Source organism: Lontra canadensis, unplaced genomic scaffold (assembly GCF_010015895.1).
Source record: "Lontra canadensis isolate GAN:19392208 unplaced genomic scaffold, GSC_riverotter_1.0 scaffold194, whole genome shotgun sequence".
In the NCBI taxonomy this organism is placed as follows: domain Eukaryota; kingdom Metazoa; phylum Chordata; class Mammalia; order Carnivora; family Mustelidae; genus Lontra; species Lontra canadensis.
Genome location: NW_022631188.1, coordinates 1,368,301 through 1,393,711, shown reverse-complemented (window position 1 = coordinate 1,393,711; position 25,411 = coordinate 1,368,301). Strand labels below are relative to the sequence as shown.

The following is a 25,411-nucleotide window of genomic DNA, read 5'->3' as shown; positions in this document are numbered from 1 at the left end:
AACGTGCCCAGAGGATGTGCTCAGCCCCGTGCAGCTGCTGCTCCTGGGCCCACGTGTCCTCTGCCTGCACCCCAAGGAGGACAGGCAGACCCCAGGAACTGGCCTTGGCCCGCATGGGCTCCTGGGCCCGTGGGGAGGTGACCCCACTTCAGTTTGTGTTTAAGGAGAGCGAACAGTGCTGACGACGTTGTCAGGGAGTGGCACATTCGCATGGAGTGGAAGACAAGCCCCAGGCCACAGAGGGTGTGAGAACCATACTCTGCACACAGCCTCTCATGTTCCCCCTGACCCCGACCCTGGGGCGGCTGACGACCCTCCCTCTCCATGCCCCGTGGCCCTGGCTCTCTCCCTTCCCCACGCCAATCCCCGGACACCAGTGAGTCCAGGCCTGGAGCCTCGTCCCCGCTGCTGCTGGTCACCCCTGCAGGGAATCCACAGCTTTGTGTGCGGGCGCATCTCTGCCCCACAGCGCAGCTCTCTGGGCCTCACCCTTCCCACCACCCCGTTCTCGAGCCCAGACTGTGACTGCCGCCACAAGGGACCGTGTGGGCCGCCGGTGACTGTATCCGGCCTTGCATCTCAGCTGACATGTGTCGGGGGCGGGAGGCCAGGGCGGGGTCATGGTCTGCTTGACCAGTGTCCAAGGGCTGCAGGGCCAGCCAGTCCGGCCTCTGCCTACCTTCTCCTCTCACTGGGCACACGCGTCATACAGCAGTCCTTCCCAGGAAGCCTTCCTGGCCGGGCTGGGCCCCATGCCCTGAGCTCTCCCACCGCCCCCTCTGTGACGACCCCTTGCTGTCACTGTCCAGTCTGGGAGCTCCTCCAGATGCCAGATTTTTTTCATTTTCACAGCAGCAGTGGCCCCCATCCTGCCTGGTTCACAGGTAGCAAACAAGAAATGTTTCCCGAAGGCACACGTATACGAACCCTCATTTCTCTGGAAAAAGACAGAACGAAGAGAGGTGCCTTGCCCCAGATCACACAGTGGTGGCCACAGGCTGGTCTCCAGCCCAGTCTTCTGGCCCCAGCCCAGAACTCCTGTGTCCCTGGAGCCCCAGGCCGTCCATAGTTGTCAGGGAAGAGGCCTGATCAGCACATGGGGTCACCCACCTTGCCCTTCAAGTCCTCACCCCGCCGGGCTTCCACCCCGTCCCCCGGGGAGCTGGCAGGGGTGGCGTTCGCACCATCCTCCGGGGAGCTGGTCCCAGCAGAGGGTGACCGCCTCTCTTAGGAACTCACGGAGAAGCTGGACCCTCGGCCCCAGAGCCCAAAGAAGGGAAAGACCTTCTGGGTGAAGGAGGCCGTGAAGGTGTAGATGGGCTCCTGGCTGACCGCGTTGACGAAGGTCACCCAGCCCACCTCGTAGTCCAGGGACACGCGCACCTGCCTGGGCTGCTCCTGCAGCGCCAGCCTCGTGGGGAAGGAGCCCAGCGCCGACACGAAGCCCCAGGCCAGTCTCACGGCCCACACACCCTCCTCCGGCCGCAGCCGCAGCTCCCCCTTCCGCCTCACGGCCTCGCTCACCACGCCCACCGTGCAGCTGCCCCCGTGGGCCAGGTCCACCTTCACCAGCCACGTGTGTCTCCCCGCCGTGAAGCCACTGAGGGCCAGGACACAGGTGGCCCGGTCAAAGCGCTGGGGGCTGTCTGGCGAGCTCTGCCACTTGTAGGAGAACTGCGCGCGCCGCCGGTCCTTAGATAAGAGGAGCTTGGGGTGGGAGGTCTGGGGGTCCAGGCAGATGTCCGCTGCAGAGGACAGAGACAGCAGCACCGTTTACGACCTGTGGGAGCAGCTAATGCCCCGCCTCTGCCTGCTAGTGTCATTCTCCACATCACCGTGCCTGTGGCACGCGTGTCTCCCAGAACCATGCCAGGAGTCCCGATGCTCTGACTTCCCCTCAGACCACCCAGGACAGAGTCCGGGCTTTGAGCAGCCCAGCCGGTGATGGTGTGTGCTCCGCCTGCCCACAGACGCCCGGGCTCCACACCCGCCGTCCTTGGCTCAGTTCGGCCTCAGAGGGCAGCCCTGTCCCTGCAAACGTGTGGCCTCCCGAGGCTGTGCCTGCCCTGCTGCCGCTGGCCCCCACCCCTCCTGCCTCTGAGACTTCCAGGGCCCAGAGGGCCTCGGCTCCGTCCCAGCGGCAGGCACACGCCTGGTCTGACCCCGCAAGCTCTCGGGCTCGCATGAAGCTTATTCCTGCTGCCTCTGTGATTTTAAATCCGTCCGAGTCAGAGGGCTGCTTCCCAGCACGAAACACAGCATGGACCCTGCACAGTGTGGCCTTCAGGTGGGACGGTTCTAGATGCAGGTGTGGCCGTGGCCCAGCAGCGCGAGGCGCCCGGGTCTCTGGCCGACAGGTGCCGTGGGTGGCTCCTGCGTGGGCTGCCTTCCCGCTAACTGTGCCGTTAAACTCCGCAGAGACCAAGTGCGCTTTCCAGTGATTCCAACGGTGGGATTCCAAACCCAGATCAGAGTCCCCTCGCCCAGGAAACCCTTCTTGATGACCCTCGTCCCGGCTGGTGTGACCTTTGTCCCCGCCCATCAGGTGCAGATGAGAACACGCACTTCGTGACAGTGTGTGTGTGTGTGTGCACGTGTGTGCGCGGGCAGGGGACTCCGGGGCGCCTGGCAGGGGACCCGACGACACACGGCTTCCCCGCCCCCGCCCATCCTGGCACAGGCTGCCTACCTGGCTCAGAGTCCAGTTCGCAGCACAGCTTCTCTGTGGAGAGGAACAAACCAGGATGAGCTCTCGTTTGTCTCGTGAAACCACACCCTGCTCAGTGGTGAGGAGACTGGCCCCAGCAGGGAGGGACGGGACAGGGACAGCAGACAGACCCCCAGACCCGTGCTTCTGGCCCCAGTCAGCGTCCGGAGCAGCAGCAACAGCGGGCGTCTGACTCTGGGGCCTGGGGGCGGCCGCCTGGCCCTGGGGGGGCTGTGTCTGCCTTGCGCAGCCTCTCACATGCGGCAGAGCACGTACCCCAGAAACATCAACCAGAAGAACGGAAAAGGGGGTGAACTGAGTTCTTACTCTCCTGGGAAATTTTTGGAACAAAGGTCAGATTTGATTAGAGGACGACATCCCTCACGGCCAGGTCGCTGGGCGTGCTTGCTGGCAGGCTCCAGTGTGGGCCCATCCAGGTGACGTTGCTGTGGGCGGGCCATGTGTAAAAGGGCAGCGTCGTCCCTGACGTCAGGGACAGGGCACTGCCAGAGCCACATGCCTGACTCATGCCCGGCATCACACCCGTTCCCACCAGCATGGCCTGTTCCAGGAACATGGGCCCAGTCCCCACAGGGGCCTGGAGTGCCGGCCAGATGGGGGAGTCGGGGGATGCGAGAGAGTGAGCAGCCCCACGGCACGAAGAAACACTCTGCCTTGTTATTAATTAGCCATGTTCATCATCAGAAACTTACCATGTATGACAAGTGCCTCTGCAGACTTTTTAAATTATCAAAAATGACAGGTTTTGTTAATCGTTATTTTTTATATTGTTCAAGGTCAGCAGATCAGATTTACTTGTGTAATTATTTTTCAGATCAGTTAATTTTCAGATCAGTTAATTTTTTCCCAGAGATCTTCATCTCTATTACTACCGTGTTACGTTATCCTGACAGGCAGATTTTACCAACACGTGCAAAGAAGGACAGCCCAGGAAGGTACCAGAAGGGTACAAGCCAAAGGTCACTCAAGCCTTGGGCAGTGGTGGAGTGTGGGGGGCATTCCCACTCCCGGGCTTCATGGACCCCCGTGCCCGGGGTAACCCTGGGGTCCTCTTACCCAGAAACATCTCCATCTCCCTCCTCAGAGGGACAGCCTGATGGGGGAAGTCCCGAATCATCTGGCCCAGCTCAGGGGACACAGCCTCTGGTTTCCGGCACTTTCTGGTTTCACATCTAGGGGCACGGAAAGAGTGGGGTTTCTCCAGACTCGGCTGGCCACCTGTGAACCGGGCACAGGGGAAGCAGGTCCCACAGGCAGACACACTTCCTCGGGGATGCACCCCACTGCCCACCGTTGGGCAGCTGCACGTGCAAATGCACGCGTGTGTATGAAGTTGTGCCGTTGATTGGACAAGGCTGTGGGCATGCAAGAGTCAGGCGTGTGACGCTGTGTGTGCACGCCCGTGGGAGACGAGGGAATGGCAGCTTACCTTATCAGAGTACTTCTGATGTCCTAGGAGAAAGAAGGGAGAGCAGGAGTTCAGACAAACACCATGTTGCCACAGAGGAAAAGCACCCAAGAACCTGCAGCTGCTGAGTTCTGGGGCTAGTGAGGCATCCGGGGTCACAGAGGCCTCCCCCTGATCCCACACGACCACACAGCAGAAGGACCTGGCAGCCAGCTGGAGGCCAAGGCCCCTGCTCTCAGTCCCGTAAACCGGGAGTGTGGCCCCCAATCATGCTGCCCATCTGATGCCTCACTGGGAGGCATCTCCGAAAGAGCTTCCTGAGTGCTGGGTGGCCCCACAGCATACCCGGCCTCGGAAACAGCACGGGACATCTCTTTGCAGAGCATGAGATGCTTTTCAAACTGCTCGTTTCCACTGTATTTTCCTGTTGGAGTCTCACAGCACCCCTGAGAGGCAGGTAAGAAAAGGGACCCCAATTCGATGGACGTGGGACAGTGAAAAGCCAGGATGCAGAGTGACTGAGGCCTGTCTGGGGAGCAGGCACTGGAATTCAGGACCTCTCTTGCCCTCGGGGTGAAGGGGAGGTGGCTCAGACATGGGAGGGCACCGGAAGTCAGAGGCGGCCGCAGGTGGGGCGGTCTCACCGTCAGGAGCTCCCGGGCCGGCCTCCCGTTCTTCTCCTCCAGCTCGGAGATCAGGCTGCTGAACCGGCAGATCTCCTCGCTGACCAGGACATCGAACGCGTCCCGTTGCTTCAGGATGTCCCCATCCAGCTTCTCCAGCTGGGCCAGGAGGATGCTCTGCTGCTCCTCCAGAAACTGGCTGAGGTGTGCAAACTCGAAGACCACTTTCTGTCTCTTGGTGGCGACCTGACACTGAAAGGGCAGGAGGGGAGGCCGGGAGGGGTGATGCCTCCTCCTCCTCCTCCTCTCCCTCCCTTTCTTCTGCTTCCCTTTCCTTCTTTTTCCCCAGTTAGTTCACCCCCATCTCCCTCTGGCCCAGATCCACGTCCTTCTCCTTGGGTGGAGAATTGGAGCCCCCGCCCCAGGTCCCTAGATGGAGCGGGAACTGCTGTGGCCTCCTTCCCTCCTGCCGGGCGGTTTCTGGGAGCTGATGGCCCAGCATGGCGTTGGCCCCTTCCATTTGGGCTTCTAGAAGCCTAGCTGAGGAGGGGGTGGGACAGCCCACCTCTTGCCTCTCACAGGGCGCACTCTCCCCTCAGCACAAGGCTGTGTCCTGGGCCAAATCGCTTTCAGTCAGATCTGGGAGGTCCTGCCGACTCCCACCTCACGCCGAGCAGAGATGCACTCGTTTGGGTGGGAGTCAACTAGAGTGGTCACTAGAGTGAACCCCTAGTCCCCGTGCTACGTGGCCTTGGCTTCGGGGGGCCGCTGGATCCCGGGGGGCGGAGGGACAAGGTCCGGGGAGCAGAGGGAGACCTACCAGGAGGACTTGTATCCTTTCATTTTCTCTCGACTGGATTCTTTGAATCTCCTCTCTCTCTTTCCTTAGACACTCAAGACACTTCTGTATTTGTTCCTGGAGAGAAAGCGTATGTAGTATGTTACACAGAAGCAATGACTCGTGAAGAGGACATGACCCGATGGAGGGAGCACCCCTGGCTGACAACACCTGTGTCCCAACTGTCCGCAGCATCTGGCTCTCTCCAGGCCCTTTCCTTCTCGCTGTGCTCTCCAGGAACCTCTCCCTGTGCCAACACAGCCCCTGACTCAGTTTCCCCATCTGAGGCTGGCTGTCTTCAGCTTAAAAACCCTAATTTGGGGGCGCCTGGGTGGCTCAGTGTGTTAAAGCCTCTGCCTTCGGCTCAGGTTATGATCCCAGGGTCCTGGGATCGAGCCCCACATTGGGCTCTCTGCTCCGCAGGGAGCCTTCTTCCTCCTCTCTCTCTCTCTGCCTGCCTCTCTGCCTACTTGTGATCTCTGTCTGTCAAATAAATAAATAAAATCTTAAAAAAAAAAAAACAACCCTAATTTGTCGGGGTGCCTGGGTGGCTCAGTGAGTTAAGCCTCTGCCTTTGGCTCAGGTCATGATCTCAGGGTCCTGGGATTGAGCCCCACATGGGGCTCTCTGCTCAGTGAGGAGCCTGCTCCCCACCCCCCTGCTGCCTCTCTGCGTACTTGTGATCTCTGTCTGTCAAATAAATAAATAAAATCTTTAAAATACAAAAACCCTAATTTGTTTTGTCTCTGGTAAGCTAGGCCTGGGATCTGTCTCGAGCCTGATATGCCCTTCCTTGAAAGTGTTCCGACTTGCTCACATCTCTCTCAGAGGGAACACGTACCCACAGTCCCTTGTTGTGAATAGAACCCATTTTCTGTGTCTGATTCCAGATGGGAGAAAACACTTGGATAACATAAAAATAGCCAACACACTGCTGTAAAAACGGCTTGGTCTGGAATAGAGTAGGAACAGGAGCTCACACACAAACATCCACATAGGGACACTGAGAAAGACAGAGAGTGCTCTCTCGTCAGACGCTGGTGAGCTCGTGGACACAGACACGCAGAGGACGACGGGGAGGACCGCACACCCGGGTTTGCCCCCCTGCACGCAAACATTGGTTTATTCACCAACACGAGCACACAGGCCTCCCTGCACACACCACATGCACGTCGTGCACATCACACTGTCTGCACGATTGTCCCCCAAACGCAGACACCCTCAGACGTGCGGGGCTGACCCACATGGCCACCCAAACAGTCCACGCGTCCTTGTTGAGCCCCGGAAACTGTGGCCATATGTGAGCAACACGGAACATGCTGCAGCACGCCTGGGGCTCCTGCCCGAGGGAGGACAGGGAGAGGGAGACGTGCCCCAGACCCCCGCGTGCCCTCTCCTACCCTGTAGGGCCCTGCTGCCTCGTCCAGGAAGCGCACGGTGTGGGCCCGGTGCTCCCAGGCCTCCCGGCACACCACGCACAACTGCGTCTCATCGTCCTCACAGAAGAAGTAGACCTTCTCCCTGTGCTCCCTGCAGATGTCCTCTGCCTCGGAGTCCGGCGAAGACACCAGCTTGAGGTGCTCGATGCTCTCCACCACGCTGGCCAACTGCCAGTTGGGCCGGAAGCTCCCCAGGCGGAAGGGCTCCTTGCAGAGGGGGCAGGGGAGGGCCTCCCCGTGGAGGGCCTCCCCGGGGTCCGCGCCTGGGATCTCGCAGTAGCGTGTGAGGCAGCCCCGGCAGAAGTTGTGGCCACAGTCAATGGTGACCGGCTCCCTCAGGGTGCCCTGGCAGATGGGGCAGTTGACCTCATCCGCCAGGCTGGTCACGGAGGCAGCTGCGGCCATGGCCCCGCTGTGTCCGTTGGCACCTCAAGGTCACTCTCTGTGCGGGGCTGAGCTGGAAGGATCTGGGAAAACAGCAAGAACACACACTCGTCCTCACACGGCCAGACATGGCCATGTCGTAGATACGCACAGGCACCCTGGTGGTCGTGGACAGGCAGGCACACACACAGACATGTGCGCACACACAGACGTGCACTCACATGTGCACACAGACGCACACGCACAGACACGCACACACACGCGCCCCCAAGGACAGGGCACCCACCTGATGCCGCGGTCCTCTTGTCCTCCTCCCAAAGGAGCGGACGCCCCCGCTCCAGGAGAGGGAGGAAGGAGGGGCCCGGCATTCCAGAGCTGTCCTCAGGCACTGTCTGGGCTGCAGCCCACAGCCCAGGGCACGGCGTCTGACCCGTCCCTGCGCCTGAGCTCGCTGTATCTTCGCTGTCTACAGCTGGCAGAGATAGTCCTTGTTTGGGGTGGGAGGCTGACCCAGTCGGGGACGGGAGAGGCCACACCAGCCCCCTGCGGTAGGACCAGCTGCCCCCGAGAGATATGGTATCAGCCGGCGCAGCGAGCAGGAGGGTGCAGATAAGCTGGCTGCGCTCAGGGACACGTCCCCGGCCTGCCGCCGGCTTCCACGGAGGCGAGAGTCAGCCCTGCGTGGGGAGCAGGAAGGAAACCGGCAATGGCCGGCACTTGTTCAGGACCCACCGCTCACGCCTGTGTTGTTGGTGGTGCATCTGGAGCCCCCTGCCGCTCCGGAGCGAGCCTGGCGCTGCCAGCGCGGGGCCCCGCATGTGCGTGGGGAGGTGCGGGCCCCCATCTGTGCTCAGATCTGAGCGCCCCAGAGCCGCGCCCCCACGCAAACACCACGGGAGCCACCTGTGCAATTCAAGTTTCCACCTGGCCATATTTTAAAAAGGGAAGTTAATTTTAGTATTTTATTTAGCCCCAAATACAATCATTTCCACGTGTAACCAGTCTAAGAATTAGGAACAAGGTATTTTGCGTTCCTTCTAACAGGTGTATCGTTTGGAGAGCTGCGCGTCTTTGCTGGGACCCGCCGCATTCCCGTGCTCAGTGGCGGCGTGGAGCTGCCGGGCTCTGGAAGGGCGGAGGTGGGTGGCCGCCCCCGCCCAGGAGGGCCAGGGTGGTTGGGAAGGAAATGGGGTACACACAGCAGCTCAGGTGCAGAGCGAGGGAAACAGCGCAGGGCGGATGGCTAGCGTCAGAATGGGGTTCCCCTGGGTTTTATGCACAGATGCAAGGAGCGGATGAACCGTGGCCTGGACCATCACGTGGGGGAAGCACAGGGGCTGGGGGCACAGGCCCTGAGCCAGGAGACTCGGACTGACCCCCGCATCACAGCTCTCCAACTCCATGACCTCAGGGAAGTCGGTTCACATGTCATGCTGTCAAATGAAGGTAATCACACCTGTCCCGAAGGGCTGTTAAAAACAGAAGTGGGCTGGGGACACTGGCTCCCTGGCTGGCGGCGGCAGAGGTGAGGAGGTCTGCCTGGGTGGGTAAGGTGAGCCGAGAAGGGAGGCAGAGGAGTAGCCAGAGAACCCCTCCCCCGGCAGTCTGGACTTTGACGCCGAGCGCACACCTGAGAGTGGAAGCTGGTGGCTCCCACCTGCTCAGTGGACAGGAAGCAATGTCACCTCCCTGTGTTTCCTCCTGGAACTCTCCACCCCACAGCGGTCAAGGGTGGGGTTCCAGGAAACCCATCTCCCTGTGAGCTCATGCATGCTGGGCTCCCCACCCCAGGGACAGAAGGACGCGGCAGGAGCAGAGGGCAGACTGACCAGGCCCCTGCTGGGAAATGCTGGGTCACTTCAAGTGCCCTGGAGTTTGAACCCACTCAGCTGATGGGTGGTGGCCGGTGGCTTCCTAGGCCGAACCCTTCTACTTTCTTGCAGCCTCCTATTGTGTTCCCTCCATGACTCACGCAGAAGTGACGGATATCAGGGACAGGGGATTTGTGTGGCCTGAGGCAGAGGCCTCTGTGGACAGGCTGCAGACAGCAGCGGGATGCCCTCTGTGCCTTCCCGTGAGGAGCCCACCCGTCCAGCCTGCAAGGGAACCCTGGAGGATGCAGTAATCTGCACCCGTGGACACATCTTCTGCCAGGCTGCGCCTCCCCCCACCCTCCCGGATGGGGGCCCGGCCCTCCTGCCAGGTGCTGCCTTGTGTACTCTGCAAGGAGAAGGAGCCCACCCAGCCTCTCATGGTCCCTGTGCCCCTGGGCCCTCTGGGGGAGACGTGCTGTGAGGAGCACGGTGAGAAGATTTACTTCTTCTGTGAGATCGATGCTGAGTTGCTCTGTGTGGTTTGTCGGGAGAGTCCCTCCCACTGCACCCACCCTGCAGCTGTCCTCGACGGGGCCGTTCAGCCCTACCGGGTAAGAGGGATAGCTTTTTGGGGGGCCTGTGTGGGCTGGGACAGCGTCCTGTTGCCCACCGTGGAGGGAATGGGTAGGGATCTGGATGAAGGACCATGGTTCCCCGTGGACAGGTGGCCGTTCACAGGCTCAGGGGGACCTCAGCCTCATGGGGCCCCATGGCGACAGGCACAGAGAGTTGCATCCATGAACGAGTGCATGGGACGGTCTTCTGCCCACTGTGGGCAGGTGACCTTGGCCTCCCAGGACCCACACAGGGTATGGGATTTGCCAAGGCCGAGACTGCTGGGCTGAGAGGGATGCGAGGGGAGAGCAAGGGCGGCCCGCAGGTGCCCCTCTTCCTTGTGAGGGGGGGCATGACACGGCCCGCCTGGGCCCCCCTGCTCGCTCTGTCCATCCAGCGTCTGGGTCTACAAGTGATCTTCTCTGAAGTAGCTCTTGAGTCTTGGACTTATCCCCGCGACCGCTTCCAAATGCAGGCTCTCGTCCTCGCCCAGACTTGCTCTGCCTTGAACGCTCTCCCTGTGTCCATTCTCGCCCTCTCCAAGCATCCTCCAATCTGCCAAAACACGCAGTAGACCATGTTGTTCCCCTGTGCCAAACCCTCCTGTGGGTTCCCAGCGCCGGGAAAGCTCGGCATGGTCACTGGGCCCCAGTGCCACCTGAGGGACAGTCCAGGCATGTGCGGCACGCGCAGACCCTCTCTAGACCCACTGTAAGCACTTTCTGTCTCTGCAGCCTCCCCTTGCCCCGTGCCTCTCTGTGTTCCCACCAGCTGCTGGCACCCCGGACTCCGCCTTCTCTGTCCTTCAGGTGGGCGGTGATCTCCAGGTGATCTCTGCAGGGACGAGGACCGCCCTGTTCACCTTTGAGTCTCTCCCCATCTGCGGTGCACCTGGGACTCAGCAGACGCTCTCTGTGAACTAAGCCGCCGCTCCCTGCCCGTTCTTCTCCCCGCAGGACCGTCTCCGGAGCCAGTCGAAAGCTCTGCGCCTGGAGAAGAGTGAGATGGAGGCCACATGGCGGCGGGAAGACAGGAAGCTCCAAGAGCTTCTGGTAAGTGCTTCCCTCAGGGGCTTGAGCGAAGCTTCCTGTCAGGTACTCTTGTGCTGTCCTCATTCACGTCCTTGCCTCTCTGCACGGGCATTCAGGGTTAAGGCTGTGGAATCCGAGAACTTCACGGCTGGAGATGGTTCTGAGACCTGGCCCAGGACCCATCTTCTCAGCCGCTTTACAGAGAGAACAGGTCCGGGAGCGGAACGTCCCACAGGGCAAAGCCCACGGTCATGATGACGTGGCTACAGCCCGGATCTCTCTCTCTCTTAACACTTACTTATTTGAGAGAGAGAGAATGGGAAGGGCAGAGGGAGAGAAACTGAAGCAGACTCCCAGCTGAGCTCAGAGCCCGCCCACGGAGCTGGCTCTCAGGACCCTGAGATCATGACCTGAGCTGAAATCCAGGCAGACGCTTCCGCGACTAAGCCAGCAGGTGTCCCTAGAAGCTGGGTGTCTTGGCCCAGAGCCACTCTTCCCATCCCATTCTGTGTGCCCTAAAGCACCGCCTTCAGATAGGAAGGGGTGGGTAGGTGTGTGCGGTGTCAGTGTCGCTGACGGGGCTGGCCTGAGCACGTCGGGTGAGCTGTAGGGTCTCTGAGCTACACGGTCATCCAGGAGGAAAGCCGCAATCTGAGAATTTCGGGTGCCCTGACCAAGGGAACAGAGTTGTGGGGCGGGAAGAGACCCGCAGCTCTCCTTGGCTCCCTTCCAAGTGTGCCATGCGGAGTGCGATGTCAGGGGACAAGAGCGACGTCACACACTCGAACCACGACCTGGTTCCTTCAGTGGCTCTCGGACGGACGACTCCCACCAGCTCCTCCTGACTCTAGGGAAGGCACGGTGAGGTGAGAGCCATGTCGCAGATGGGGAAGGGTGCTTGAGAAGCTCAACATGGCCCTGAGGGCATTCTGGGGCGTTGTTCTTAGACTCTGCAGTAAGACAGGGGCACAGCCCTCACTGTTGGCAAGTCTGTTCTGAGACCCGTTCCGCCGTAGGACTGAGAGCTAGGAACTCCCTATGTCTCCAAGTCGTGACAATACAGGTGACCCTCCTGGAGATCAGCCTCTCCATCTTCCTCCTGGCCTGTTTCTCCGTGTACCCCGTGCAGACTCACATTGAAAGCAAGAAGCAGCAGGTGGATGCGGCGTTTGGGAAGCTTCAGCGGGAGCTGGCAGACCAGCACAGTCTCCTGCAGGCCAGGCTGCGCGAGCTGGAGCTGCAGACCTGCATGGAGAGGGACCAGTACAACTCCAAGGTCTCCGAGGAGATCACCAGGCTCGGAGCCCAGGCCCAGGAGCTGGAGGAGCAGAGTCAGCAGCCAGCCAGCGTCCTGCTGCAAGTGAGGCCTTGCCCACCCCGTGGGCTAGGAGAGAGGCCAACCAGGAGGGGACACAGGCGGAGGGCCCGGGATGCTGGGACAGGCGGGAAGGGCAAGTGGCCGTTGATTCCACTGGAAGGGACTGCCAGGTCTCGGGTTGCACCAGCCCAGAGAGCTTACAGACTGCAGACCCAGGAAGGCTGGATGACTTGTCCACCCACTGTGGTCGTGTCAGGGACCTTGCAGTTGGGGGGGCCTTGGGTTTGAGGACAGGGTCTTCCAGCCATGCGACCAGGGCGAGCCTCATGAGCCCCCTTAAATGTGGGGATAATAATAGCACCTCCCTCACAGAGCTCGTTCAAAGATGGTAGGAAACAGTCCATACGAAATGCTTAGCATGGTCCCTGGCTCACACAGATTATCATTCTTTTATCCCATTTCACAACGGGTCCGGCGGGTAACTCGAGCCTGGACCCTGTTCCCCAGCAGCCCTCAAGCCCTGGAGGCAGAAAATGGTCCCCAGAGAAGGCTAAGTCAAAGAAGCCAGCTCTAATGACCTGAGCAGAGTCCCAAATGAGCCGGGAGGTGGGATGTGACAGCGGTGTGATGAGTAGGGAACGGAGCAGACACAGGGCTCGGGAAGAGACAGCTCTGAGGCTGGATGATAAGGAGGACAGGCTGTGTGGAGTCTCCGGTGGGAAGGACGTATGGACGCTGAGTGCATGTTCTTTCTCTTTTGTAGGATGTCAGAGCCGACCAGAGCAGGTAGGGCCTTCTCCCCAGTCCTGCCTCCTTGACACCCGGGATGTTCACTTTGCTCCTCTCACCTCTGTTCCCCTGGACACAGACCGAGGGGGGCCCTCTCTACCCTGCCCCCCACAGGAATGCAAATTCACTTTGACAGACAGACAGACACACAGTCTCCACCTAAAGGGCTGTGCTCCAAGAGTCCGTTTTTAAACTTTTGTTTGGTATCAGGGATACGGTTTTCCCCTGGAGGTGAAATTATAAGCCATAATCGTGTTTTTAGGCTGATGTAGGAACGCCTGTTTAGTTCTCAAAATTACTGGTACTCGAGTCAGCATTGAACAGCATGTAAACTGTAACTCCGAGGGGAGAGATTGTTTATAAACTGTGGTGGCACGGAGCGTGGGAGACTGGCATGTGCTTCCAGTCCTTTCCCGGCTCCGCGGCCCCATGTCCTTCAGGGGCTGCAGAAGCCACCACAAAGGGCAGCCCCTGGCCCCATGCTGTCCTCTGCTGTTTGCACTTGTGCCTTCTCCGGGTTCTGCGAAGATCACTTGTTATTCAGCCACAGTGTCTGGACCTGGGGTCCAAGGCTCGGGAAGGGTCTCCCAAACTTTCTTTCTTTTTTCTTTTTAAAGATTTTATTTATTTGTTAGAGAGAGCGAGCGAGCGTGAGCATGGCAGGCAGAGGCAGAGAGAGAAGCAGGCTCCCTGCCAAGCAAGGAGCCCGATGTGGGACTCGATTCCAGGATGCTGGGATCATGACCCGAGCCGAAGGCAGCCGCTTAACCAACTGAGCCACCCAGGTGTCCCGTGTCTCCCAAACTTTCAAAGAGTGTTTGGGGTATAGAGCTAAAGGGCTGTGCAGTCCTTTAGCTGGTCTGATCAGGGCGCCCAGCCTGCTCGAGGTCCTGCTGTGGGGGACAGGCAAGGACGGAGCTGTTACCTGTTTTCTCTCATCTCCCCTCCCCACCCCCTTTCCCCTAGTAATGAACAGCACCCAGATTAGAAAGAGGAGTTTTAAGGTCGTTTTTCCACCGACATTGTACTGTCCTCTAGAGGCAAACAGGGTAATGACCTCTGCCCCTTCCAGCCTCCATAGACCCCAGACATTCTCTTAGAGGACCTACCTCTAATTCTTTTTTTTTTTAATTTTTAAAAAGATTTTATTTATTTGACAGAGATCACAAGTAGGCAGAGAGGCAGGCAGAGAGACAGGAGGAAGCAGGCTCCCTGCTGAGCAGAGAGCCCGATGAGGGGCTCGATCCCAGGACCCTGAGATCATGACCAGAGCCAGAGGCAGAAGCTTTAACCCCCTGAACCCCCCAGGCACCCCTACCTATAATTCTTAAGGGCTGGTTGTCTGTAGGTATGAGACAAGGACTTTTGTGAGTCCAGAGACAATTTCTCCAGACCTTGTCAAGAAGATCCGAGATCTCCACAGGAAAACACTCTCCCTCCCAGAGATGCTGAGGACCTTCTCAGGTAAAGGGGAGGGGCAGCAGCTTTCCCCATCCCCCGCTGGTGGGACAGCCGTGTCCTCCTCCCATCACCACCTTCACCCTGCCTGCCAAGCCTGGCTCTTGGTATCTTCCCTCTCTTAAGCCTTCCCTTGGTGGTCTCGCTCTGCTCAGTGGGACCGGTCCCGAGAGCATCTTCTCTCCCCAGGGACCTGCACTGGGCTGAGCGTCCAGGCAGGTGACGGCGGCTTGTGTCTCAGTAGACCACAGCAGAGGGCGCAGAGCAGACGGCCATCCGCCGCGCCTGGGCTCACATGGTTCCCAGCTCTGCTCTTGGGAATGCTCGTGGGAAATCACAAGTCACACACCTTTCTGTTTCTGTTTCTCTCAGAAAACCTGGCGCATCATCTGGAAACAGACTCAGGTAAACAGCTGGGGGTTTGGGGATTCCTTCTCTCCTCTGTCCAGTCAGTCCAGAGCAGTTACCTCTGCGAAGTCTGGAGGCTGACCACTGGGTGGTCTGCTCTCGCTTTTGCTGGTTATGAGTCATGGCAAGCCAGTGTGCCTCCTGGTTCTGGTTCGTTCTCCTTAAAATGGAGCACACACTGGTTCGGACCCCATGGGTGGCCAGGACATAGAGGAACGCACACATGTAAAGGGCTTAGTGCTGTTCACGCTTGTTCCTTGTACGGATGTTATCTCCTCAAAAATAGTCACGAAACTCTTGGTTGGGCGTGTGTGTTCTGCCCAGCGTTGCGCCAGACTCTGTCGACTTGAACAAATGGATAGTTTTTAAAAAACAGCGTCTACTTTACTTGATTTAACGTGCCGGAGGAACACCGGGGGATCTTGTTCCAAGGCAGACTCTGATTCACCGGTCCCCTGGCCTGCCGGCCCCGGCTGCGCTCTGAGACGCACACCCTCAGGGCGCCGCCCCGGCCCGAACGGCGCTAAACCGCCGTCCTCCGTCCGGGAACAGACCGCGGCCTCTCCCGCGCCGCGTGCGCCCGGGGCGCGTCCCTCCCAGCCCGGCCCTCTTCCCGCAGGGCCCGTCCCGCCGGACCCGCGCGCCCTCAGCCGGAGCCTGGCCGTCCCCGAGGACAGGAAGCCGGCGACGTTCACCCGGGACAAGCAGGACCTGACGCACAGCACCCTGCGCTCCGAGGGTGTCCCGGCGGCGCTGGGCACCCCCCGGCTGTCTCTCAGAGCGCCACCGCAGGTAGGTGCGGCCGGGAGCTCCTGGGGAGGCGGTGAGCGGGGCGGGCGGGGCCGGCGGGGAGGCGGGTCGTGAGGGGGCGGGGCCTGAGCTCAGACCCGAGGCTCTCGCACCTGCCGCTCCCGGCGCGCCCCTGCCCGGCCGCGCCCAGCCGCAGAGGTCACCCTGCCTTCGTCGCCCGCTCGCCTGCTCATGGCCCTGCTTCGGCGGTCTGGGAAACAGGTTCCTGTCTGCCTGAGCTGCAGAGGGCGTCGTCCAAGGGGCGCTGCCGCGGAGACCCGGGGGCTGCTGGGGCACACGGGCAAGGCTGGGGAGCGCGCGCGCTTTTGAAAAAGAGAACAAAACACCACTACGCTAAAAACTGCCGGAGCTTCAGAAATAATCACCACGGGGAAAGCAAAGCTGAGCCGGGCTTGTTCTAATTGATAGAGCTGACTGTTGGGTTCCTGTTCCGCCGCGCGCTTGGGGACGCTGCAGGCGCGGGGCCTCTTCCTCCAGCCCCGGGACTCCCACGTCCCCTCCTTTCTGACATTAGGTCACGTTTCTTTCTTGTGGAGGGTGTCTAATAAAGTATAGGTACCGTCACGTTTCTGCATGGCATGGGTCTCATCTGCGCAGGTCAGTGGGATCTCTGGGACCAGGACGCAGTCCTGTCCCTGATGGCACTGTTCCCTAAGATGACGTGCTGTTCAGGTCTAAGGAACCTCTTGGATAGTCACTGTTATTACCATTATTATTACTGGATGATGGGGCTTTGGTTCACTTCTTGTGCATGACCTAGTGTTTTGGACAAGCAAGCCTTTTTTTTTTTTTTTTTTTTTTTTGGCTTGAGTATGGAACTGAAAAAGCGAATGAGCCACCTACACTGTATTTCCAACTGTGACTAAATTTAGGGTGAGTGGCTCAGGTAATTTAGGGGTGTGGATAGGCACAGATGGAGGCTCTGGGCCAAAATTAAACTGCTCTGCATAAGAAAGAAAATGGAATTTGAAAGCTTAAGGAGTAGGAGGATGGGGAGCTGCCTGGGGGGAAATCACCCATTGGTGATCCCACAGGACTGTGTGAAACGCAGGGTTTGTGAATGTAAACCACCCTTTATCTCTGGCGGGGTAGCCTCAGCCGCTGAACCCTGGGCTCAGTGCTTCTGTAAGCATTGCTGGTCTTGGGACTGTGAGAGTGCTGAGCTCTGTCCGCTTCCGGCCAGAGCAGCCGGGCTGCTGGCTTATGTGAGGGGCTGCCATGCACTTGGGGTGCCTCAGAGAACCAGAGCGGTGGTTGTGAGGACGCACATGGGGTGTGTAGGAGGACTCGGTCCACAGCCCAAGAACCGTGATTATAGCAGCCTGGGAGCCCCAGCCCAGGTCTCCCTCTCCTTGCTTTGCTCTGCATGCAGGGTGGCCTTCCTATCTGTGGGCAGTCTTGCTGGCTTCACTTGTGCCCTTTATTTCCCACTCCTGCCAATTCCCCCCTTTTCCTCGGACTTCAGGGCAGAGAGCTGTCTCAGTCATATTCCACGGGTCCTGGTGAGCAATCCACAGCAGCCCAGGCGAGGTCCTCTCGTGCTCTCTACACTTTCCCCCATCTCCCTCGATTCTCTTTCCCATTCTCCTCACCCCCACGGGCACGACTCTCATGTTTGCACATGTCCTCGGCTACAGGGGGAGCTCTGAAAATACCTAGTACAGGACTGTTTCTACCTTTTTTTGAGCTACGATCTCGGCTTTAAGATCCAGGCATGTTGCTGTACATACATCTAGTTCATGGCTTCTAGAGTGTTCTACAGAACACGTCAGCTATGTCTCATTATACTTCCTTTCAGCAAAGAACATGTAGGTTACTGTCTCCTGCCCCGCTGAGCGGGGAGCCTGATGTGGGGCTCGATCCCAGGACCCCAAGATCATGACCTGAGCCGAAGGCAGATGCTTCACTGCCTGAGTCCCCCAGGCGTCCCAACTTTTCTGATGACTTTACCTGATAACGATGCAGCTCACTGCTGACGTGTTTCACAACCACATAGATTCTTTAACCTGCCCAGGACCCTCTTGGCTGAGCCACCATCTACCTCAGTGCTTTGCAAACCTTAGCATTTAAACACCATCTGAGAGTTTTATTCAAATCAAGTTCTGACTACAAAGGTGTAGGGAGGGACTTGAGATTTTCTGAAAGTTCTCAGGTGATGCTAGGGCTGCAACCAGACCCCTCCAAGTAGCGATCTACATCACTGCCCCCACCCCGCACACCTTACTGTGGACCTTCAATCCCGGACTCCTGAGAAAGGCTTTTGATTGGTTTGGTACTGACTTGTGTGCCAGACTGCAAGTCGCTAGCCCGTGTGTGTCTGGGGACCCTTGATAACCTCCGCGGGGCCAATCACTGTGGCCGACGGATCCTGCTGCAGCTCGTAGCCCTTTGGCTTGGTTGTTGTGGGGTCAAACCCTATGCTCTGCCAGACGGAAGTTACTTAATTTCTCGGAGTCTTAGTCTTCTGTGAAAAAGCGATCAAAATGCCGGCTCTATAGGATTATATGTGGCTTAAATGGATTAATAGGTGTAATGCAGTTCTGGAACCCAACCCCAGTGTGGGGTAGATGGGTTTTCCTGACCCCGACGCCAATGACGTGGACACCAGCTAGGTGTCCGGCAGATTCCACTCAATTCTGGCACCATCTACACAGGGACGGCGTTGGATTTCCCAGGTTATGGGCTCAGGCCCGCCAGACTGCCCTCCACGTCAGATGCCTCACCCGCTGGCTGTAAATCAGAAGTTCCCATGCCCCTTTCCTTGGGTTCCACTAATTTTCTGGAGTGACTCACAGAACTCAGGAAACCTGTTTACTCACTATATTATTGACCTATTGCAGATATTAAGGATCTGAATCAACAGCCAGATGAAGAGATACATAAGGGACGTGGTGAGCGAAGGGACTTCTGTCTTCGTGAAGCTTGAAGACCTGTGTGGCAGCGTGGGGGAAGCATTCTGGTCCCTGGCTGGGAGTTCTCTGTACGCCGTCCTCTGGAGTTTTCATGGAGGCTTCATTACGTAGGATAACTGATTAAATCAGTGGTCATCGGTGATGCATTCAACTTCAAGCCCCTCTCCCCTCCCCAGAAATGAGGGTGTGGGACTGAAAGTTTCAACCTTCTAATCATGAATGGATGTTGCCTTGTTAACATAAACCCACTTGGGGAAAAAGGGAGCCTGTTTTCAATAACAAAACACCCATCACCCTCACAGCTCTGAAGAGATTTCAGAAACTGAGGACAAGAGACTGAAAATTGTAACAAAAGATGGTTCGGGAAATTCCAAGGTTTTAGGAGCCATGAGCCAGGAACTGTGGACAAAGACCAAAAATACACGAGAAATATATTTTGGTCAAACGCATAGTTCCTATAAATCACAGTGTCACAGTGTGCAACGGGCTTGGTGCAGAGTGTGGCCTTTGCTCCGCAGGTGATGCTGTTTGGTTGTGCCCAAGACTTGGGACAAACGCTCAGAAGGAGACCCTCGAAGGAGGCCCAGTGAGTGGTCTGCAGAGCGGGAATCAAACTGCTCTGGACCCTTTAAATGTGCACCAAAGAGGACCTATTTATTATTATTTTTAAATTTTTATTTTTTAACTTAGATTCAATTAACTAACATAATATAATTAATATAATGTATTAGAGGTTTCAGAGGGAGAGGTCAGTGACTCATCAGTTGCTTACAACACCGAGGGCTCGTCACATGAGGTGCCCTCCTTAATGCCCATCCCCCAGCTACCACATTCCCCCCCCCCCGCCCGCCCTCAACCCCTCCCGCCCTCAACCCCTCCCCTCCAGCAGCCCTCAGCTGGTTTCCGGTGATTAAGAGTCTCCTATGGTTTGTTTCCCTCTCTAGTTTTGTCTTATTTTATTTTTCCTTCCCTTCTTCTGTGTTCATCTGTTTTGTTTGTGAAATTCCACATCTGAGTGAGATCATAAGATAATTGTTTTTCTCTGACTTAGTTCACTTGCATAATACCCTCTAGTTCCATCCACATCGTTGCAAATGGCAAGATTTCATTCTTTTGATGGTTGAGTAATATTGCATTGTGTGTGTGTGTGTATGTGTGTGTTTATACACCACTTCTTCATTATCCATTCATCTGCCAGAAAAGGAAAAAAAAAACCCTATTTAGGAGCCGGGTCACCTCCACTTACCCATTCTTTCTCTCACATACAACTGAAAAGCCTGTGGTCTAGTGAGAAATCTGGGCTAAGTCCAGTATCACACTCGGGCACAGAGATGACCGAGGCCCAGAGCTCACATGCAGCTCCCGGGTGAAGGAAGGAGAGGGGGCGGGACGGGTTCTGGTCATGGCTGGCTTTCCGGCATGTCCAGGGCTAGGGGCGTCCTGAATTCTAAGAACACTGCAGCTTCCTTGCCAGAGGGTCACAATAGGGAGTTAAAAAAAAAGTATTCAAATCCACAGAAGAGTAAAAAAAAAAAAAACTAAACAGAGAAGCGCTGTGTAGACTACCTTGTTTGGGACTAGGTGGCTATCAGCAGTGCATGTTATCTTTGTACAGTCTCCCTGCCCCACCCCCTTCTGAAAGAAGACACAGAGCTAATTATCTTCATGGTGACAATGAGGCCATTGCCGCCAGGATCATTGGCTCACAGGCTTCTCTTTGTACAGGGCTCCAGAGACTGGCTGGGTGGAGCCCGAGAGCCCTGCAGAAGGGTGTGGGAGAAGGGTGTGCTGGGTGTTCGAGAAGTCCGGTGAGTGCCCTAGGGAACGAGGGCTCCCGCTGGGCGCCTGACTCAGCCTTGGGAAACCCTCCCCCCTGCCCAGGGCCCAAGGGCACAGAGGATCCCTCCCACCTTCCAGACCTTGCGACCTTACACCTGTCCTCACAGAGCCGTCCATTCCCGGCCCCAAGTAGGGGCTTCTACGGCCTGGCGTGTCACCTTGTTTCCCACAGGGCTGGGCGCCAAGGTCGTGCTGGTCTCCCCAGCCCCTTGTGCTCAGCGGAAAGCACGGGCTCATGTTCTGTGAACTTCCGGAGGCTTACTGAACCTCCCTAACCGTCTAGTCCGGTCTGAAAACCGAGAACCAGTGTCTACCTTGGGATTGTTGTACGGAGTGAAGGAGACACCACCCGTGTAAGGAGAAGCAGGGATTCCACCCCTGCGGGGAGCCATGCAGCTCTTCCTGCTGTGTGCTGCTGCCAGGCCTCCTGTCCTGTGTGCAGGTGGCACCTCCCTCTGGTCACCGGGTGCACAGTTTTCCCTGCATCAAGCCGTTCTCGCGACACCAGGAGGACGTTCTGTTCTTCACGTCCCTTCTGATCACACAGGTGAAGGGCTCGGTCCCACGAGAGTGCCTGCTGCTTCGCAGATGCCGGTCGCCAGCCCACAGCGTCCCCTGTGCTTCTGGTGATCAACTGTGGACCAGAGGTTCCCACGGGGGCTCCCCGGGCTCCACTGACCTGTCAGGAGTGCTCACGGTGGGCAGAGACGCGCTGACTAGTCTCTGGTTGACTGAAGGACTGATAAAGGGTGCAGATGACAGCCAGATGAAGAGACACCCAGGGATCCTACAGGAGGGTCCCAGGCGCAGCGGCTTGTGTCCCCTGGAGTTGGGGTGCTGCCCCTGGGCGTGGGGGCGCTCAGCCACCTGGAAGCCCCCCAACTCCATGTGATTGGGATCTCATGGGGGCGCCCTCACGAGGGCATGTGCGTCATTAGCTCCATTCCCTGCCCCTCACCCAAATGGCTCAGCTTGCGGTGGCTGGGTCTCTGGGGACCAGACCCCTGTCCAGGAGCCTGCCCAGAGGCACCGCACTGAACGGGGGATGCTCCTAGAGCCATTATCACAGAGGACAGTACGAGGGTTTGGGAGCTCTGTGCCAGGAACCAGGGCCAAGACCCACGGATGCACGTTGTGCTATCTCACGACAGGGGGACACGCAGACATCGCCTGGCACGGTGGGAGGCTCCCGGCTGCTGCTGATAACAGCGGGCAGTGGCTCCCACCCAGCAAACAGGGCACAGACATCAAATCCTACAGACCAACAGTAGCAGGGCCCACGGGCAGGCGCATGAAAACAAAGCAGGCGCATGGCGGATTCGGATAAGGTGAACACCAAAACACGAGGGAAACACTGGACATGGAAGGTGCTCTGGGGGGTCACCCCATGACCTTGCAGTAAGGGAGGACTGCTCCAGCAAGACCGGTGGGTAAGTTAAGGAATAAACACAGCACCCACCACAAGTTCCCCAGCATTAAAGTTAAGGACTTCTGATTACTAAGACACCAGAACAGAGTGAAGAGGTAAGTTACAAACTGGGGAAAGACACTGACAATACATAGAACGGACAAAAGACTAGAATCCAGACACTACAAAAACCGCAGATCCAGACGCAAGAAAACCTTGAAGAAAAATTCAGAGGACCAGAGCAGGCCCTACCCAGGGAGGAATCCCAGAGCCACCGTCCTCAGCAACCCCAGGCAGGCGAATGACAATGGCCGTGAGACCGATCGCCCGTCAGCCGGACGGGGAGGACTTCATCGGCGGCACTGTCGGGAGGACAGAGGGACACTGAGACACTCTACGTTTTGTTAATTCAAGCATGCATGTAAGACTTTATGGGTAGAGAGAAGGAAAATATGTAACTTCCCAACCAGGAGCAGAGAAACATGGGGATTAAGAAAACTTAACCCAACAAAGAAAAAAAAAAGGGCACAGAAAAGAATGACAAATAGAAATCATAAAATTCGATCATAAAAATTTATTGGTTTCTCAATAATCACAATAAGTGTAAACAGAATAACTCCTATTTGCTGAAAGACCAGTTTCTAGACTGGAAAAAAAAATCCAGCTATGCTGTTTACAAAATAAGCGATAAAACAATGACCCTGAAAAATTAAAAATAAGATACTGGGCAGTGAGAGTGAAGGGAAAGTCGATGTAACTGTATCAATGTCAGAGAAGACATTTCAATGCAAGAAGTATTATTAGGTGGAGAAACAGGGATAGTACATTTTGGTAAAAGAAACAATTTATCTGGAAACTATAACAATACTAAGCTCTCATACATCTAACAATTCATGATCAGTTACAAAAAGAACAGAACAGCAGATTTTAAAAGATATTTCTTTCAGTCACTGATACTCAAAGACACAGAAAATGATTAGGATCTAGAATATTGGAGCCACAAAATAAGATTCTTCTAATAAAGATAGAGCATATTTGAATAACAAAATATAATTCATCCAATGATTATACAAAGAACCCTGAACTTAAGGGTAAACATAGTCTTTTTTAAAAAGATTTTATTTAATTATTTGAGACAGAGAGTGAGCACAAGTGGGGAGAAGGGTCAGAGGGAAAAGCAGGTGCCCCACTGAGCAGGGAGCCCGGTGTGGGGCTCCATCCCAGGACCCCAGGGAACACGACCTGAGCCCCTGGGGGCCCCTGATTTTTCTCTGTCACACCCCTTGGGAGACGACCTGAGTCATCACCGGCTTATCCCTCCGTACTACAGTCAAGGGCCCGGAATTTCACGCCAACAGCTCAAGCTGGGTGTTGAGGGCCTCCTGCGTCCATTCCTGGAAACGGGTCCCAGGCCCGCCCCAGCTTGCAGCAGCAGCCTCACCCCTTCCTCTCCTTCTCTCCGTCCCCCCAGCCCAGAGCTGGTTTTCTACCAGCAGGGGTGACTGAGCCCAGCTTAGCGGAGGGACTGTTTACAAAGATGCATGCGGGGTTCAGCAAACCGCCCGCCCGCGGACGGTGAAGCACCCCTGGGATGCAGGGGCGAGGTGGGGAGTCCCAAGTCAGCAGCAGCTCCATGACCGCTCGGGGCAACCCCCCACCCCCACTAGCTCTTGAGGGTCATCTCGGCTGAGCCGGGCCTCTACCTGACTGGCTGCTGCTCGTGTCTCTGCCGGCTCCTCCTCGGCCGTGGACAGACGCTGGAGCGCCCGGGGGTCAGCACGGCCCCTCTTAGTGTCGATCTCCACACCTGCCACAGGGCCTTAGCTGGCCCCTGTGTACTTCTCACTCCCAAGTCTCTGGCTTGGCCCTGACTCTGACAGCCCTTCACCCGGGGTGACCTCTCCATTCGGATGCCGACAGACCTCTCAGAAGCAACGCCAGTGAGACCCAAGCCTGATTCCCCAGCCAGGCCCAGCTGTCGCGGGGCTGCCCTCACCCGAACCCCAGACCCGGGCCGTCGGCCTAACGGCAGATGGCGTTTCGCAGCCTCGCACGCGCCCCTCCCACTGCCTCGGTCTGCCCGGCCCTCGCTGAGCAGATTCACCCCCGCGTCTCCTCTCCGGGGCTCTCGGCTTCCTTCTCTCTTGGCACAAAGATATTTCAAAAAGCAACCACAGTGTTTTAGGTCCATGATGCTTATTTCCCAACATATGCTATGTTTGTATTTGCTGTGCTTAGTTTATTTATTTATTTATTTTTAAAGATTTGTTAATTTATTTGAGAGAGAGCTTGAGCGTGGGGAGGGGGAGAGGGAGAAGCAGACGCCCACTGGGCTCGGAGCCCCGGCAGGGATGGGTCCCACGACTCTGGGGTCACCACCTGAGCTGAGACCAAGAGTTCACTGCTCAGCCGCTGGGGCCCCCAGGCGCTCCGCACTGCTTAATACTTGTCTGTGCCTCTCGTGGGACGAGCTCCCTGAAGGAGGGGGGCACCCCCACGAAGAATGGTGTCGGGGGTGTAGGAGGGGCAGCATGCCTGCCGTCTGAGCGGCTCCCTAACCCCAGACCCAGCGGTGTGGTCCCGGTGGCTGGCATGGTTCCCGCGGCTGGCATGGTCTGCCTGTGCCAACCCCTCCCCTGCTCTTCCTGCCCTCCCTGCACCCTGCTGCAGACATGCGGGTGTCCCCTCCCAGCCTGTCCCTGACTGTCCCCCTGCCCGTGTGATCCTAGGCTCTCCCTATCACAGCAGCCCTGGCAGAGCGAGCGCGGGACAGCAGACACCGGCTCGGCATCCATCACCGTCCTCTTCCAGGTCTCTGCCCACCGCCCTCCAGGTCCCAGCCTGGAAACGTCCTCGCCTACCCCGGCCTCTCGGAAAACCAGTGCAGGAGCCACACGAAGGCCAGAGACGGCAGAGAAAACGAAGGAGGCGCCAACCGTCAAGAAGTAACTCCGCAAACAATGAATTTTGGAACACACACACACACAAATAAAATTAAATTAAAAAAAAAAAAAAAGGAAAAAACTTAGCAACGTTTCCCTGAACCCAAAGGCCCTGAACTTGCAGATACTCAACATCTCAAAACAGCAACTTACCCGCCCCATCAGGAAGCCACCGGCTTACGAGAAGGAAGTCAGCGAAGAAGAGGAAAACACAGGATGACGAAACAGGGAAGCCCAGCCCACGGGGCTGTGCACAGACGGAGAGGGTGGTGGGAGACAGGACGGGACACCGACCACAGCAGCCGACGACTGGGCACTGACGGAGGCTGACAACCAGTGAACACGCCGGGCTTCGGTTAGTAATGCGGACGTAGGAAATGAAGCCAAAGGGAAGAGAAAGGCAATTCCTCTGTCCAGGAAGAGCGGGTTGTCCCCACAGACCCATGTGCAGAGGACTCGGTAAACTGCGCTCAGGCTCGGCCACCGGGCAGGACAGGTGTGCACCCCACTAGAAGGCCAGGTCCAGAGCTAGAGCCTCGGCTGCCGGGGGACGGAGGACAGTCCCACACCAAAGCTGCATCGAGGAAATCGCCCGGCAAGGAGCGCCCCGGGGAGAGGAGGGGGCTGCTCTTTTCTCTCCTGTGATA

General features: G+C 57.4%; 2 protein-coding genes across 2 annotated transcripts; one reads left to right on the top strand and one right to left on the bottom strand.

Annotated features, from left to right (window-relative positions):
* Positions 1-1,196: 1,196 nt before the first annotated feature.
* On the bottom strand, positions 1,197-7,787 carry LOC116861251 (tripartite motif-containing protein 10-like). The gene is made up of 8 exons (XM_032847800.1): positions 7,707-7,787; positions 6,998-7,503; positions 5,580-5,675; positions 4,781-5,011; positions 4,158-4,180; positions 3,785-3,900; positions 2,690-2,722; positions 1,197-1,745 (listed from the first exon to the last, which is right to left on the bottom strand). Exons 2-8 carry the CDS (start codon positions 7,439-7,441, stop codon positions 1,228-1,230), a joined length of 1,461 nt encoding a protein of 486 aa, XP_032703691.1. The 5' UTR covers positions 7,442-7,503; positions 7,707-7,787; the 3' UTR covers positions 1,197-1,227.
* A 1,688-nt stretch (positions 7,788-9,475) lies between these two features.
* On the top strand, positions 9,476-24,771 carry TRIM15 (tripartite motif containing 15). The gene is given in 10 exon segments (XM_032847848.1): positions 9,476-9,571; positions 9,573-9,845; positions 10,806-10,901; positions 12,010-12,240; positions 12,962-12,984; positions 14,336-14,451; positions 14,818-14,850; positions 15,473-15,645; positions 20,301-20,383; positions 24,552-24,771. Coding segments are annotated over 10 exon segments (1,344 nt in total).
* The last annotated feature ends 640 nt before the right edge of the window (positions 24,772-25,411 follow it).

Bases quoted from the DNA above. Each gene is read 5' to 3' on its own strand.
- LOC116861251 (XM_032847800.1), bottom strand. From the start codon at position 7,441: ATGGCCGCAGCTGCCTCCGTGACCAGCCTGGCGGATGAGGTCAACTGC. The intron at 3,901-4,157 runs GTAAGCTGCCAT...CCGTGCCCCTAG, and splicing joins ATCAGAAGTACTCTGATAAG to ATGTGAAACCAGAAAGTGCC. The intron at 2,723-3,784 runs GTAAGAGGACCC...TCCTCTCCACAG, and splicing joins GGAGATGGAGATGTTTCTGG to AGAAGCTGTGCTGCGAACTG.